At 39.6% G+C, this 16162-nt stretch overlaps 1 protein-coding gene across 1 annotated transcript in view; it reads right to left on the reverse strand.

Moving 5' to 3' along the window:
* The window catches only part of ASCC3 (activating signal cointegrator 1 complex subunit 3), a 216673-nt gene that overhangs the window by 120682 nt on the left and 79829 nt on the right, over window positions 1–16162 (reverse strand). The window contains exons 12-13 of the mRNA XM_083608265.1: window positions 14781–14957; window positions 12474–12545 (exon numbers count right to left, since the gene is read on the reverse strand). Of these exons, the coding sequence (XP_083464391.1) occupies window positions 12474–12545; window positions 14781–14957 (249 nt within the window). The remainder of the gene's footprint in view (window positions 1–12473; window positions 12546–14780; window positions 14958–16162) is intronic.

Raw genomic sequence — 16162 nt, forward strand, 5'->3', positions numbered from 1 at the left:
ATATAGGAGTCAATCTCATTGAACTCAATGGAATTTACATCTGAGTAGTCACACAAAGGATTCCATTCTTAATGTAGCTTCAAAATGGTCCTAAATACTCCTAAACCCAAGTCAAGTAAAAGACAGAAATTCATCTATATATTATGACAGGGTTGAAGTAAATACAGTGGTACCTCGAGTTACAAATGCCTCAGGTCACAAACACTTCAGGTTACAAACTCTGGTAACCTGGAAGAGTTACCCCGAGTTGAGAACTTTGCCCCAGGATGAGAACGGAAATTGTGTGCCGGCACGCAGTGGCAGCAAGAGGCCCCATTAGCGAAAGCACGCCTCTAGTTAAGAACAGTTTCAGGTTAAAACAGACCTCCGAAACGAATTAAGTTTGTAACTAGAGGTACCACTGTACAAAAATGAAAAGAAAATGCACATTTGAATAAACTTAAAGGAATTGCAACTAAGCAACCTGCAACCACATTCCACACAGCACTCACTAGTTATTGCTCTCCTACCTAAAGGACAAATTATATTTTCCTAGCACTATAATATGATGGTTTTGAGCATTGGGGCAAGCTCATGAGCACCAGCTACAAATCAAAGGGTCCAGGAAGAGAATGGAATGAGAGTTGTTGTGAAAACATGTTGGAGGAGCTGGCAATGCTGTGGTAGAGGCCATTAATATTGAGGATGAGCATTTAAGTGTGTGAGCTGTATGGGTGAGGATGGCAGGTATAAATCATATGTGTAGGAAAGAAAGGGGGTTTCAAGAATGCATAAAGAGGATTGCAAATGAAAAACACGGCAAATTTTTGCAGCTTTCCCCTTCTTGGGACTGTTCCTGAAGCAAAGTGATTTGAAAAACTAAGCTGTCTTGTTGACAAGAAAGACAGCTAGCTGGTTCTACAATATGGAAAACCAAACTCCTCTTGCATAAAAAAAATTCCCTTAAAAACACCACACACAAATTAGGAGTGCATGCACTGCAGTTTATAGATCAGGAAACATCCATGTGTGAAATTAGAAGAAGCTGCAAGCAGGTCAAAACTAAAATGTAATCATTAGTTCAGAAGACACTACTCAGCAGTGCCACTGCTCTCCACTCCTGCAATTTCTGTCTATAATAAAACCAGTAATATGCAAAGTAACTAAAGGCTGACATTCTCAACAGCAGTTCTCGCTTCAGTGTTACTGTTAAAGCATCATTACGCATTAGTGTATTATATTAAGAGTTTTATGGATGCATGTAATCTTCTCCCCAATATGACAGGAAACGTGTGAGAACCAACATGCTTTACATATATTTAATGTTTTGAATGTGTATTCTAGTTTTTACTTTGTAGAGAAGCACACCAAGTCTAACATAGTGCTTCTCAACCTTTTAAAACCCATGCCCACTTTTAGCTAACAAGAAAATCCCACATCTCCATTCAAACCTAGCTTTCTGAATTATTTTATTCAAATTTTCAAAAGCATTGAAATATTGTGAATTTTAATTATTATTTTAAAATTATACTGTACTACTTTTTTGAAACATTTACATCTACCCTGAAACCTTCATAACTTCCTCTGGGTGGGATGGAGTGCCCCACCTTTTGATAAGCACTGTTCTAAACATACATGATTAAAACAAGCCATAAAATGCAAAATCTGTTGACAGCAAGGAAGGATTTTCTCAGTTAATCAACAAATGACAATCTAAATAACAAGTTTCTGCTTCTCAATACGTATGATCATGGTTAAATTTGTTCCTTCTCTTCCTTCTTGTAACATAAACCAGCACTTACTCCTTGATAAGGTGGTCAATTACATATTGACAGAAAATAATAAAAGAAAAGAAAGAAAGTCATCACTAAAACAGAGGACAAAAGAGAACAGTAGTTTGCATAAAAACTGTACAGTATATCCTAATTTATATGTACAGATGCAAATTTAGAAATAATTACTACTGTAATGTAAATATTAATTATATAATCATAGTGGAGCTGACTGTGACCAGTGACCTATGTTCCTCTGCTATCTGAGTGCTGCTGATGGACAACTTTAAAGCGTCTGCCCTTTCTTGGGTTTAAACCAGATCTGGGTTGGACACCTTTCAGATAGAGGAGGGTGAGCAACGTTTTACAGCCTGAGGGTCACATATCCTTCTGATCAACCTCCTGGAGGTAACACACCAGTGGAAAGCAGGGCCAGAGCCAAAGCAGGGCAGAGCAATCAATGAAAATTTTTATCTTGGCCTGGGGTTCCCCCATCCCTGAAAGAGACTGTAATCTGACAGCCCTTCAAATAGTGTCTCCTCTGTGAAGAGGACATGTTGGCATCCTACTCCATTATGTCAACATCACATTGTTCTGGTTCATTTATTTTATTGGGAAGTGTTGTTTTTATTTGACAACATTTTACCGTTGTGAGCTGCTTTTGAGTTCAGATTGGTTGTTGGGAAAGTGGCATAAAAATATACAAAAGCAAATCAAATCAGAGTTTTCCCACTCCAGGTTCAGATCATTAGCTGCTGGCGAAGGTCTCCCCCCCCCCATCCCGAAATTCATATATACAGTGTCATTTCCCCATCACCCATATTTTTTTTTTTTTTTAATTAAATATTTATTGGTATTTTCAGAAAACACACAACAAACAAAAACAAAAAAATAAACAAAATATTCGAAACTAAACAAAAAAAAATAGAAAAAACACATACAGTTTCTGATACTTATTTTCCTCAACCTTATTTCTCAGACCTCCTCACACCTCCCCTTCTTGTATTCCAATTTAAATTGTCAATTCAGCAAGTCCTTAACTTATTTCTTCACCTTAACTTAAACATTTATTCTAACATACTGTTATTTTACTTTACTTCTTTTTTCCATTTCCTCCATTTATTTTTTAACAGCCTTATTCTCACTTAGTTAAAAAAAGAAGAAGAAAAAAACCAATTTCACCTTATTAAAGTTACACATCAATACTTATACCTCATTAATTTACTCTTGAACCTTTTTCCTAAGGTCGACCAAAATTTCCCTTCCACGGTTTACCCAATTTCCTTACCACTAACAAAATATAAAACAAACAAAGCAATGCAAATTATCCTTATGTACCCTTTGGATTCCCAACCTCCACCCACCCTTCTCCCGGTTCCAGTCCCCAACCAATATCCATCAGTCTTTATATTATTTATTTAGCCTGGAGATCTCAGGTCCGAGGCCCTTATGTCTCTCTCAGTTCCTTTCTGCCGGTCTCTTTGATAGACCTTGATGTTAAGCCCCAGGTCTCGGAGGGGCTCTGGCCCAACAGAATCGGTGTTGCTTCTAGCCAGTCCTCCATACTTAAAAGCAAAAGCAAAGCCTATGGGGTATTCCAACTCTTGTTTCAAATTTCTTTCAAATCCAAATGTCCCCACAGCTCCAGCTTCCACCTTCAACAAATTTATAATCCTCAGGTCTTCAGATCTCCTCAAAAGAGGATCTCTCCATTTTCCAAATTCCCAATCAAACCAGGCTTTCCGCATCCAGTTTTTATTGTCCTTTTTTGTCATCATGTCAGGCCTCATATTGTAGCTCTCCTTTGACTCCTGCAAACCTCCATCTCCTCCTTCGTTTTCTTCAAAAAGGACATATTGCTCCATCGTGTCTACGCTTTCGGTTTCATTTATTTGTTCAGTTGAATAGGCTTCCTGTTTCAAATCCTTATCAGACTCCAAGCTGTTGTTTACTGTCCAGTGTAATAGCGCTACCTCTGTAGACAAAGCATCGTACTCATCTTGTAAGTTTCCCAAGAGAACCAGTGCTCTGTCCAATTCTGCTTGGAATTTAGACACTCCAGCCATTTTTGTAATGTAGTATCCTTGTTACCCCTCTAGGGGGATTTAATTCCTTGATCTTCCTTTCAGCTCAAAAAACCAAAAGTCCAGTTATTTTGTATCAACCTTATTTTCAACAAGTTATCCCGAATAAACCAGCAAAAACAGTAGAAACAATGTTCTCTTTTTCCAGCTGACAACTAGCTGACTAGCAGCTCACTTGACAGCTGTCAAAATCTTCCATGCAACAGGCTTTCTCATCGGACGTTCCCGGGTCTGGGGGGGGGGGTGTAGTTTCAGCTCCCAAAATTCTTTTTATCCTCCAGAATATCCTCTTATAATGTCCAAACCGTGAGGTCAGGATCTTTAGTTAAAAAAAAAGCAAGAAACAGATTCTCTCGACCTTAGCTGCCCAGTCCTTTGCTTTAAGTTGTTTACAAAGAGGGGGGGGGTGGACTTCCTTTTTAGCCCCTTCCCGCTCGTTCCAAATCCAAGATAAGAAATTTTTTTAAGTTCCAATCTCCGTATTACTCACGGGTTGATGTTTTAGGATCCAATCACTCTTAGAAGAAGTTGGCGCTCTCTGTCAATGGCTTGCGGCTTCACTCCGTAGACGAGGGAGTACTCTCAGCACCACGCCTTACCCTGCCTCCGTTCCGAAGCCTTTAAAAAGGCTCCGTCGCGGATTGGGGGGGCGCAAATGGTGCCCGCCGAGTCTCTGTGTTCACAGGCATCCGCGCCTGTGATTTTAAGGGTCCCCGCTTCGCCGCAGCGGCCAGACCCAGACGCTACGGAGCCGATTCCCTCCGGAGCTCGGAGGGAATCCGCCATTAAACAGTGGCACCAACCCGGAAGAGTCTCCCCATCACCCATAACCTAGTTGGGTGTAATATGCAGCTGTATCCTAATGTACTGTTGGGCTTTGACTGACTTCCTTCTTTGGAAGGAATGGGCACTCAAAGTTATAGCAAAGGAATGCCACACTTTCCTCCAAATTCATTTCCCCCTTCCCTGTGTCTTGCTGGCTAATTAATAAAAGCACCCCATGCTTTCCACAATCCTATCTAGCTCAGCCCACTTCATCAATATATTGACCAATTTTGCCCAAGACTAGTCACACTAACCTAGGGCACAAGGAACGTAACATGACTCCTGAACTTCCATTTGAAAACAACAGTAACATGCTTGTCAAACTGAAACTAAGGATCTCTTCTTCCATCTTTCCCAAACAAGGGAAAAAAATAATAATTAAAGATTAAACTAGCAGGCATAGGAAAACATTCACCAGGGGAGGGAGACAGTTAACCATTTGGAAAGGGAACTCAAAACAGCATCCAATGTCATACTCAAAATCTTGTGAGTATTTAGATTTTTCAATTAGAACTGTTCCAATACATTTTTAGTAGAAATCTTAAGGAAGCAGGCAATGCTCTAGTACAAAGCTAACCTTAGAAACCTACAGCTTTCGTAAACACTACCAAGAAAGCAAGTCAACTCTGTATGCAGGTTTTGTGTGCGTGTTTTTTCACCTATTTTTAAAAGGTTTCCATAAAAGAGGGGAAAGCACAGCAAGACTAAGATATCTATTATGATCCCTTTCGGCAAGTTAACGCAGGAGGAGGGGCTGAGGGAAGAATGCTATCACTGCGCTTGCATTGAGTAATTCAAAGTGAAGCCTACAAACGAGACATCTCATTAGTTTGAACAGATGGATAAAAATTAAAGGCTGATTCGCCAACTTCTAATTTCCCAATAGCCAAGAGGAGCTCGAAGTCTTGCGGAGTAGGACAGTTGAAAAATCAACATGAAAAGATTTTCTTCCATCTGTCATAAGCACATGCCTGTGCAGAATAAATCTACCTCCCACTGTCCTTTATTATTTAATAGCAGTACAACATGCAACATCTATTAATGCACACCAACATACAACATCATCTGAATATCACATGCTACAACCTGTATTACAGTAATAGGACTGAACCAAACCAGCATGAATTGCAGACGTGAAAATTATGCCTTGTTAGGATGCTATGTTCTTTGAGGAGCTAAGAATAGTAGATAAAGGATAACCCGTGGATATAATTGATCAAGCTGTCAAAAAGCCTATCACAAACTATTAATAAATCATAGTAGCTACAGTAATGCAGGTAATAATAAATCCAGTCCTAGTTTTGAGTATGGAAAAATGCATTGCTTCCAAATTATTTCTTCATAATGCTATTCTCATTCTGCCAATGCCAATAAATCACTAACATTTTCAGACACCTGAAGTGGTGGTACATTGATACCAAATAAAGTACTTCCAACAAATAAGTAATACCTTTGAGCATCTTAGAATCATAGAATCATAGAGTTGGAAGAGACCACAAGGGCCATCGAGTCCAACCCCCTGCCAAGCAGGAAACACCATCAGAGCACTCCTGACATATGGTTGTCAAGCCTCTCCTTAAAGACCTCCAAAGAAGGAGACTCCACCACACTCCTTGGCAGCAAATTCCACTGTCGAACAGCTCTTACTGTCAGGAAGTTCTTCCTAATGTTTAGTTCTTCCTAATGTTTAGGTGGAATCTTCTTTCTTGTAGTTTGGATCCATTGCTCCGTGTCCGCTTCTCTGGAGCAGCAGAAAACAACCTTTCTCCCTCCTCTATGTGACATCCTTTTATATATTTGAACATGGCTATCATATCACCCCTTAACCTCCTCTTCTCCAAGCTAAACATGCCCAGCTCCCTTAGCCGTTCCTCATAAGGCATAGTTTCCAGGCCTTTGACCATTTTGGTTGCCCTCCTCTGGACACGTTCCAGTTTGTCAGTGTCCTTCTTGAACTGTGGTGCCCAGAACTGGACACAGTACTCCAGGTGAGGTCTGACCAGAGCAGAATACAGTGGCACTATTACTTCCCTTGATCTAGATGCTATACTCCTATTGATGCAGCCCAGAATTGCATTGGCTTTTTTAGCTGCTGCGTCACACTGTTGGCTCATGTCAAGTTTGTGGTCAACCAAGACTCCTAGATCCTTTTCACATGTACTGCTCTCAAGCCAGGTGTCACCCATCTTGTATTTGTGCCTCTCATTTTTTTTGCCCAAGTGCAATACTTTACATTTCTCCCTGTTAAAATTCATCTTGCTTGTTTTGGCCCAGTTCTCTAATCTGTCAAGGTCGTTTTGAAGTGTGATCCTGTCCTCTGGGGTGTTAGCCACCCCTCCCAGTTTGGTGTCATCTGCAAATTTGATCAGGATGCCCTTGAGTCCGTCATCCAAGGCGTTGATAAAGATGTTGAATAAGACCGGGCCCAAGACAGAACCCTGTGGCACCCCACTAGTCACTCTTCTCCAGGATGAAGAGGAACCATTGATGAGCACCCTTTGGGTTAAAATAACAAGGTTCCTTCCACCTCTCTGCACCATAGGATTCCTTTTTTTGGCTGCATTTGAGATGTAAATAAAGTCAGTGGAACTGAACCAGACATGACACTGAATGCATAATTTCTTTAACGAGCACTTTTAAACTGGAGTGTAAGAGACTATGACTGTGTATGTTGTTGACTCTGGCTCCAGTGCTTCTGAATCGGTATACCCACAATGTTACCCACAACGTAGAGCTATCCCGTAATTTCTTTAGAAATACTGCTGTTTGATGCCTTTCTTTTCAACAACAACTTTATTACGGTCATAGACCAGCATAAGGAGGGAGGGGTAGAATAATTGAAAATCAATCTCAAACTAGCTTCAATCTAAAAGAAAAACTTATGCCGCCTTCATGTCACAGTCAAGCTGAGGTGTACACTTAAGACAGCCATTGCGCGTGTGTGGATGACAATGCATGCACAGATGACTGCTTCATTGAATAGAAATTGGAGGGGGGATCCTGGGGAAGGGAAACCATACAGGCATCCAGTTGAAGACATCCCCACCCCCTCTCCCTTGTGTACAACAGTGTGCAAATGTGGCTTGGAACACAGCAAGGCAAAAGAATCTCACTGCCTTTTAACTCTGTCTATGTACACAATAGTAGCAGGTAAGGAGGGAGATTTTAACCCTTTCCTCCTCTGCCAAGACCCTAATGAAAATGGTTTCTTTGAAGCTGCTATTTGCGTTGAGAAGAAAACTCATAGGCCCTAAAGGAGCTTTCCTCACAATGCAAACAAGCTGCTTTAAAAGGAAGGATTCTCAGCAGGTCTGCTGTAGGGGATGAAAGGGTTAAACTCTCCCTCCTTGTGTGCTTCCAGCAGCTGCTATTTCCATTTCACAAACAAACAAACAAAGACATTAGAGGGAAAGACATCTCTGATATCACAGATGGTTTGGGCCCCTAGTAAGGCTAGTTATTTCTGACTTCCATACAATTCAATCTAGGGACCAAATGCTGAATGGAAATGCCTAACACAATTAGCCAAAAGCTAAGAACCACCATTAAATTTATACAATTTGCCTCATGCATGCTTAATGCATATGGAGTCATTAATAGGCCCATGGGTGTCATGGCAACCATGACATCTTCCATTGGTGCCCATGAAGCTTCTGTTTCCCTCCATTCATTGACCCCTTGGTCAGTGAGTGGTTATCTTTTTGCCCCTTGAAAAGTACATAGAGCTCTTTCCTCACTTCCTCGTTCAGCTTTATAAGTTTTCCAACGCTAAGATTAATTGTACTGCACCACACTTTTACATAGATCCTTTGGAAAAGGGATATGCACTCTGCCTCTCAGGGGACTGATCCTGGGGAGGGGGTGACAAATGACCAGGCAGAGCGGCACCCATGACACTCACTCAACATTCAAAATTTGCCCACAGATTTAAAAGGGCTAGTGACCCCTGTAGTAAGTTCTTACACATTAGAGCAGGAATGGGAAATTGCTGTTCAATGGCTCTGAATTCAGATTGCGGCTGCCCGTCCTCAGTCTTGCCCCCCGCCCCAGCAAATATGCTGATAAAAAGTTCCTGTAGGCACCAATGAAACCCGCCCCCCCCCACCTTAACTGCTGTGCAGGGAGCAATTTTAAAATCTCTCTCTCTTTCTCTTCTTTCTGTGCCAGGAAGAAGGGTAATTTAATTGCTCCGCCCACTTTTGACTTGGGCCTCCATTCTGGGTATGTGGTCCCCAAGGAAATTTTCAGAGGGTAGAGTTCAGCACCCCTGAGAAGGAAGGCAGCTCTCTACATTGCGTTATAACTTGTAAAGCAGTCATAGGCAAACTCGGCCCTCCAGATTTTTTTGGGACTACAACTCCCATCATCCCTAGCTAACAGGACCAGTGGTCAGGGATGATGGGAGCTGTAGTCCCAAAACATCTGGAGGGCTGAGTTTGCCTATGCCTGTTGTAAAGTGTTTGATCTTCACAATCCTTGGTTTATTCAACATGAATGGGGTGAGAAGGGTGATCAGTAGCATCAAGTATCACTTAAGTACTAAAACTCTGAGAAACCTAGAATTATCATTTACCCATGTAGGTTGTTGTAGCTTGCTCGTTCAAGATACATTCCTTTAATTCCTTTGTTTGCTTCTAATGTAAATTCTAATTCTCTTACACCTGCCTCCATTCCTGTGGGGTTTTTTTAAATATATAAAAAATATAAATTTGTGGTGGTATAATAAAATCTTATTTCCTGATCTGACAGTAGGAAATGGAAAGAAGATTACTTGCTAATAAAAACGAACTCTTTCACAACAAACAATAATTAGTGCTGAATATCAAACTAATCTTTAGGAATATTTTTAAATAAAAATATTATATATTAATAGCATCTGCACTTATCCCATTTATGACAGAAGCTGCTCACCTAAGTATTAAAGAAAGTCACACTTACCTCACTTAAAAGATTAGCGTTTCCAATGTGTAACTGGCTACATTACATGAAGTTAATATTTTTCATTCCATATTACAAGTAATGGAACAACAGATAAAATACTGATTTGATCAGTTCTAGTATACGGTTCTGTTTCTGTAATACAGAACTACCTTGGAGAGCCGTCGTCAGTAAAAACAGACAATACTGAGACAAGTGGCCCAATAGTCTGATAAGGCCACTTCAGCTATTATTTCAGTATTTTAACTCATGCACTACTTTAACAATCTTGGTACAATTTAGTTGCATATCACAAAATAATAAAATAAACCCACCTTATTTTGTATCCACAATATTTAAACCATGTTTAACTACATTAAAATGGCATGGCTTGATTATATTGGAGACAAGTGAGAAGTCTGCCCCTCAGGTATGTATTATAGTAAAAAATCAAAATATCGAACTGTGCTCTGAGTGCAGTAAAGAATCAGCGCAATCCCCAAACGACTGATGAAATGGAGTTCCAATTTTTACTTTTAAAAAGAGCAAGTTATCACATTTTCCTTTAGGGAATTCTGAATGAACAGCTGTCAAATTCTATAGAGTTCTCTAAAAGGTAGCATTTATCAGTGTTTAGGTTACATGTAGGGCATTTTTAAGAGAAAGCAAGTAGGATGAATTAAAAGAAAAGATGATAAAGGTCTTGTTTCTACAATAATCTATCTCTTTGGACATATATCTGAAACCATTCAAAACACATCATTCAGGAAAAACACACATTAAAATTCATTTCAGGAGGAAAAACACTTTCTTAGTAGCTACAAACCCATGGAATATAGATTCGGTAACTTGTCATGCATATGGAAAGAAACCAGTTTTGGAGAAGAGGAAGGAAGAAGTATGTATTAAGGATGTATTAAGGACCATATGAAAACAGCTAGAGGCAGCTTTATTATAGGTTTACTAGTAGTAGGTGGAGAGGTTTTATGTCATACTTTTAATACAGTGCATTATAGAAAACAGACTTTAATAACAAGTGGGGATATGTATATATCATTCAACATCTTTTGCTGCCAGAATGCTTGAAACTTCTAACAGCAAAAATTAAAAAAACTGCAAAAACATCAGACTCCGTTCTAAGCACACCCAACAAACCTCCCCCTCTTTTTTTATAAAACGTCTCAGTATACAATCACCATTTGGAAATCCTGTGGTTGTGCCATATAGGGTACATATCCACTCTCCATGCTATTAAGATCAGTGAGACTTATTAGTTGTGACCCACCTCAACTTTTGACCCAACTAAAGCCCTGTTAATATTTTCAAGTAGTTATGGATGCTGAATGACTGAAAGACCCACCTAGAATGCTCCAGAATCTGCCTCTCTCTCTCTTTTCTATTTTTATGGAGAAGTGGGTGGTAGTAGAGCTCAATTTTATTTTCCCAGAACACTCCAAATGTTGAGTAGTTCAACAGCATTCTTTGAAACAGTGCCTGCCGGCACAAAAAATACCAGCCCTAACCAGTAACCATCATTTCCACCCTGGAATGAGATAATATCCTAGCCTTTGAATTACTGTGATGTGGTAAATGGGTTAGTCTTGAGGCTACAAATGGTGCAGAACGTAGTGGCTAGGTTGCTTGTGAGAGCAGACTTCCACAATAAAACATTGCTTGCACAATTTGCACCAGTGGCCAATCTGCTACCAGGCAGTTCAAGGTGTTGGTACTAACATATAAGGCCCTATGCAGCTCAGGTCCAGGTTACTTGAAAAACTGTCCTCTCTTACAGTGGTACCTTGGTTCTTGAACTTAATCCGTTCCGGGAGTCCATTCTACTCCCGAAACTGTTTGAAAACCAAGGCGCAGCTTCCGATTATCTGCAGGAGCTTCCAGCACTCAAGTGGAAACCGCATCACATGTTTAGCTTCTGAAAAACGTTCACAAACCGGAAAACTTACTTCTGGGTTTGCAGAATTCAGAAGCCAATTTGTTTGGAAGCCAAGCTATTCCAGAACCAAGGTACCACTGTATATACTTTATATATCACTGCAGTCTATTAGTGAGTTTCTCTTGCAATTTTCCAAGATCTCAGAAGCTCACTTTCCAACAACTCAGACAAGGCTTTCACTGTGGCTGCCCTTGTTCGGTGGAATAGCATTCCTGTCAAGATATGTCAGGGACCCATTATTTGTACTTTTTGTTCCAGCAGGCTTTCCAGGCTGGATCAATGGGTGCCATTTGTAAAAAAAATATATGCCTATTTTGCATTGTTTTAGTTTTGTTTTAAGTGTATCTGCTGTTTGTTGTGTTTTTAGCTTCTTGTTTATTGCACATTGTTTTGAGATGATTGAGCGGAAGGTGATTAGTAACAATAGTAATAATTCTGGGAAAATAAAACAGTGCCCACAGAAATCAATAACCAAAAAGTAACCAATGGGTATAAATAGGATAATGACAGTGAACATATTTGCACCCATTCTGATATTTGTTCTGAAATGAAAGAAAGTTGAACCAAATGGGCTGCATTCAGTTAATTTTTCATCTGGTATGAAATGAATGCATACCTTCAGTGGAAAAGTACATTATTTCATTACAGCAGGGTAATTTTTCTCAAGTTACTATACAGCAGAAGAAGGGCAAATAGCAAACGACGAGTGGAAATAAATTCTACATGTGCTTGCATTTGCATTCTGCAGTATTTGATTGTGCAGACTTCCTTACATGAAAACCTTTCATTTTTAGAAGCTTTTCACCGCCTCCAGAAACCTCAAAAAAGGCCAAGTCAGCTGGTTTCCTGAATAGAACGAAATCCAAGTGTTTATGTGTGCAAAGAATAAATCCTTGTGGATATTCACAAGCAGGTTCTAACTTAAAAGCCAATGAATAAACATACCTGATGTCCAGCTGTTACTTGCTTCAAGACATTTTCATAACAAACTTCATCCATATTATTCAGCTGCTGCACCTGAGCAATACAACAGAAATGCTTTATTGTAGTATCAAAATGTAAAAGACAGTATTCCCATTCTACCAACTTTAACGTAGCATAATTTTAAAAATTTATGGTGTTTTACTAATGCTTGACGAAAGCATACTTTTATTATATTGTTACATATTTCTCTTTCATTGAGATACCGTGGAAACAAAGAGGTACAAATATTAACACCAATAACTTAAAATCATTTCTTCTTAGAGAAGTTCTGTTCCTCAAACTTGATCAGGTCTGCAGCTTGCCTTGATCTGTGCAGCGTGAAGATTTCCTAGTCACTATTTCCATGTCATTAGCGGCACTTGAAACATTCTGAAGTCATCAGAACGACACCACAACTTCAGTGAGTTCCAAGGCCCTACTAGAATGCAAGGCCTGGCAACCTTTTGTACTTATAATATCAAATGGAGCTAGAAGTCACCCCATTTTTTAAATGGACAAAACCAGCTTCACCAGCTGCATACAACACTATGGAACAAACAGATGCCCTACAGGATCACGGAATAAATATTCAAGATTTGCAGCTTCATGGTTAACAGACTACCTTAGCAGTTTGGTTGCTGTTAAACCAATCAACTGATGCAAAGCTGCTATTTGCATCATTTGCAGAGGTGAGGTAAAAGAAGACTTAATGTGTTTGCTCAGAAGTAAGCTAGAAGTCAATGAGACTTACAATCAAGTAAATGTGTAAAGCATTACATACTAAATTTACAGGCTGAGGCGAAACATGATGTGTGAACATGTTCAGTGCCACACGGACATACAGCATGTTAATCTCAGGACTGTGGGTTTGAGCCTCACGTTGGGCAAAAGATTTCTGTACAGGAGGGGGCTGGAACAGAAGAAGCTTGTGGTCCCTTCCAAATATATGATTCTAGCATTCTATCCTTACTCAGACTCCTTATCCTCTCCAGAGAAAAAACTACTACTATCTGTATAGTCACTTGTGCTGTCTCTGGAGCTTGGTATGTTCCTTCTGATTGAAAGCAGAGGATGGGGAAGCCATCAACTTAACTGGAGAAACCTGAACTTCAATTTCACAAGCATTTTGCACTATAGAACCCCTTGTGCCTCTTGACTCTTATGCATTAACATTGATAAAAGACAGCTTCAGAGAAGTAATCTGATATTAACTCTCTATTTATATTAATACTTGGAGAGTAACATAATTCCTGATCACACTGCAACACAGCTAGCTCTACCTGAGTTCCAAGGGGGAAATAATTCAATCATGAAGGCAGCAACAGCTTAAAATGAAGCCAGGGAATTCATAGTCATAGCTGACACTCTGTCCATAGCACATCATTACTAAAAGGGTAGTTGACTAAAGTGAATAAATAACTCGCTAGCAAAGAAATAAAATGCAAACCGCCATCTCTATTATCATGGCAAAACGTAATCATGAAGGAGGGAAGGGAATTTGACACTACTGAGCAAGTCAAAGAAGTCTCAAATCTAACTCTCAAATGCAAACTTAATGTAGAGAAACAATATTCCAAGGAAAAAGAGACGCTGGATATTTCTTCCAACATCAGCAATACTGTACTGCTGTAGGATTATGCAGGAACACATAAGAATCAGACAGCAGAACTGAAAAGAGAACTCCAAACCAATTCCCATGCTTCCATGTATTTATTTATCATAATTACTGTGTTGCTGGGTAAAGTCTGAAGCAGTAATCCACACATCTCCCCTGTAATGAGTGTTGCACAGTGACTAATAGTTTATTACTACACTATAGTCAGACGTTCTATTGTGCAATTAGAATTGCAGGCTATGTTGCAAATTCAAATCTCAACTCAGCAAAAGATTCACTCTGTTGCCTTATGGCAAACCGTGGTTCCCCATTTGGTACACAGGGACCTTGCAGGTTTGTCATAAGGATTGCCAAGAAAGCATACGTGAATCACTTTGAACAATATACACATGCTAACATACTGGATATTGTTTATTTTCATGCCTGTGAAACAGACAGGGCACTTTGTAGAGTTTTGTAAACCAAACAAAAATTTAATAAGATCCTGACCCCAAAGTAGTAGTCAATCTAAAGCTAATGCTGAAGAAGGTATTACAAGGAAGGGAGAGACAAAGGGATGATAATATGAGAAGGATGGCGACTACTACAGATATATACGGAAATACCACTTGAACATGTTCCTAAGAATGGTTGTCTCAACGTCTCATTCCAAATATTTTATAGCAAAACTGTACCTTGTTAGTTGTCTTGATACCAAGAAATGTCTGCCCAAGTGGAACAGGCCGGAAACGGCCATCAAAATAAAACAGTCCAATATAGGGATTAACATGCAGAAATGTAGCAACATCAAGGTAATTAGGTAAAGTGGCTGAAAGGCCCAAGATCCTAATCATGCTTTGGGTAGATTCAACCTGTAAAAAAGAAAAGAAAATGTCATTAAGTTAGCACATTTTTTAATTAAAGTCTAGAGTTAATATTACCTTAATAAAATATAAAAATAATTTCCACATAAATATATAAATATGTGTTAGTGGATACTAATATTTTGCTCAATGTGTAGTACAGCAGGAGTTTTTCCTTTTCCTAACAAAACCCCCAAGGCCCAGCAATTAGAGACACATTCAAAATAGCAGATTTGAGGGTGTGTTGTTGTGGTCAGAACCTGAACTGAACTCGTAGTCCTTTCTCAAAAAACCCACTTCTGATTTAGATCAACTCAATTTAGAAAGCCAAAGCCAAGTTGCTTCCATGGTTAAACAACTGAGTCAGAAGGCTGTAGAAGTACTGCAAATCAGTTCAGTTCTGGCATTGAAGGAGGCTTTTAAAATGTATCTTTTTACTATTGTCTTCGCTTACAAGAATTTTTGTGATCTACTTCATTATCTCTCATGTAGCTTACTTGTCTGCGCCAGCTCTGCCTGTGGTTCTATAGCAATATTTCTCTCTGAGGGTCACTTTGTGAAATCTTAGCTTTGAAAAGCAACTAATAAATTACCAGAATGAACAAACAAGCAAGCCACATCACTCAGATATCTGCAGTACGTCCTGATAGGTCTTGCAGTGGACCCAGCACTTATCTACAGAACGTGCTCTCACTCTCAAACCATGGCACTAAGAACTGTGTGTATGCTCCAGATGGAGAACACTTGAGGTAAGATCTTCAAAGCATGTGGAGTTCAGAACAAAAAGAAGCTGAACCAAGTTGATGATGTTAAAGAACCTAGCGGCATTAAATTTATAAAGCAGAGCAAGGATTTTCTCAGTTCATGTTCAAATCCATTAATTCTGATATTCACTTGAGTGTGCTCAGAACTTTATGGAAACTTGGTACTGACTGGTTTAACCTCTATGTAACTTTACTGAAGCTATCTGTTTTCTGAGCCAGTGTTTGAAGACTGGGGTCAAATGGATGGGGGAAGAATAGACTAAAACTGAACCCAGAAAACAAAAAAAGAGGTGAGGAGGAGGAACGGCTCTGGTCTGGAGAGGGAGATGTCTGCCTGTGAGTGATTGTATCCCTGTGATACAATAAGGAAAGGGCCTGGAGGATATTCCTAGATCCAGCATTGATTCCTAAGTTGTCTGTACAAGTTGTTGCTAGGAGTGGCTTCATCTG

Source organism: Podarcis filfolensis (assembly GCF_964270895.1).
Source record: "Podarcis filfolensis genome assembly, chromosome: 3".
NCBI classification, from domain to species: domain Eukaryota; kingdom Metazoa; phylum Chordata; class Lepidosauria; order Squamata; family Lacertidae; genus Podarcis; species Podarcis filfolensis.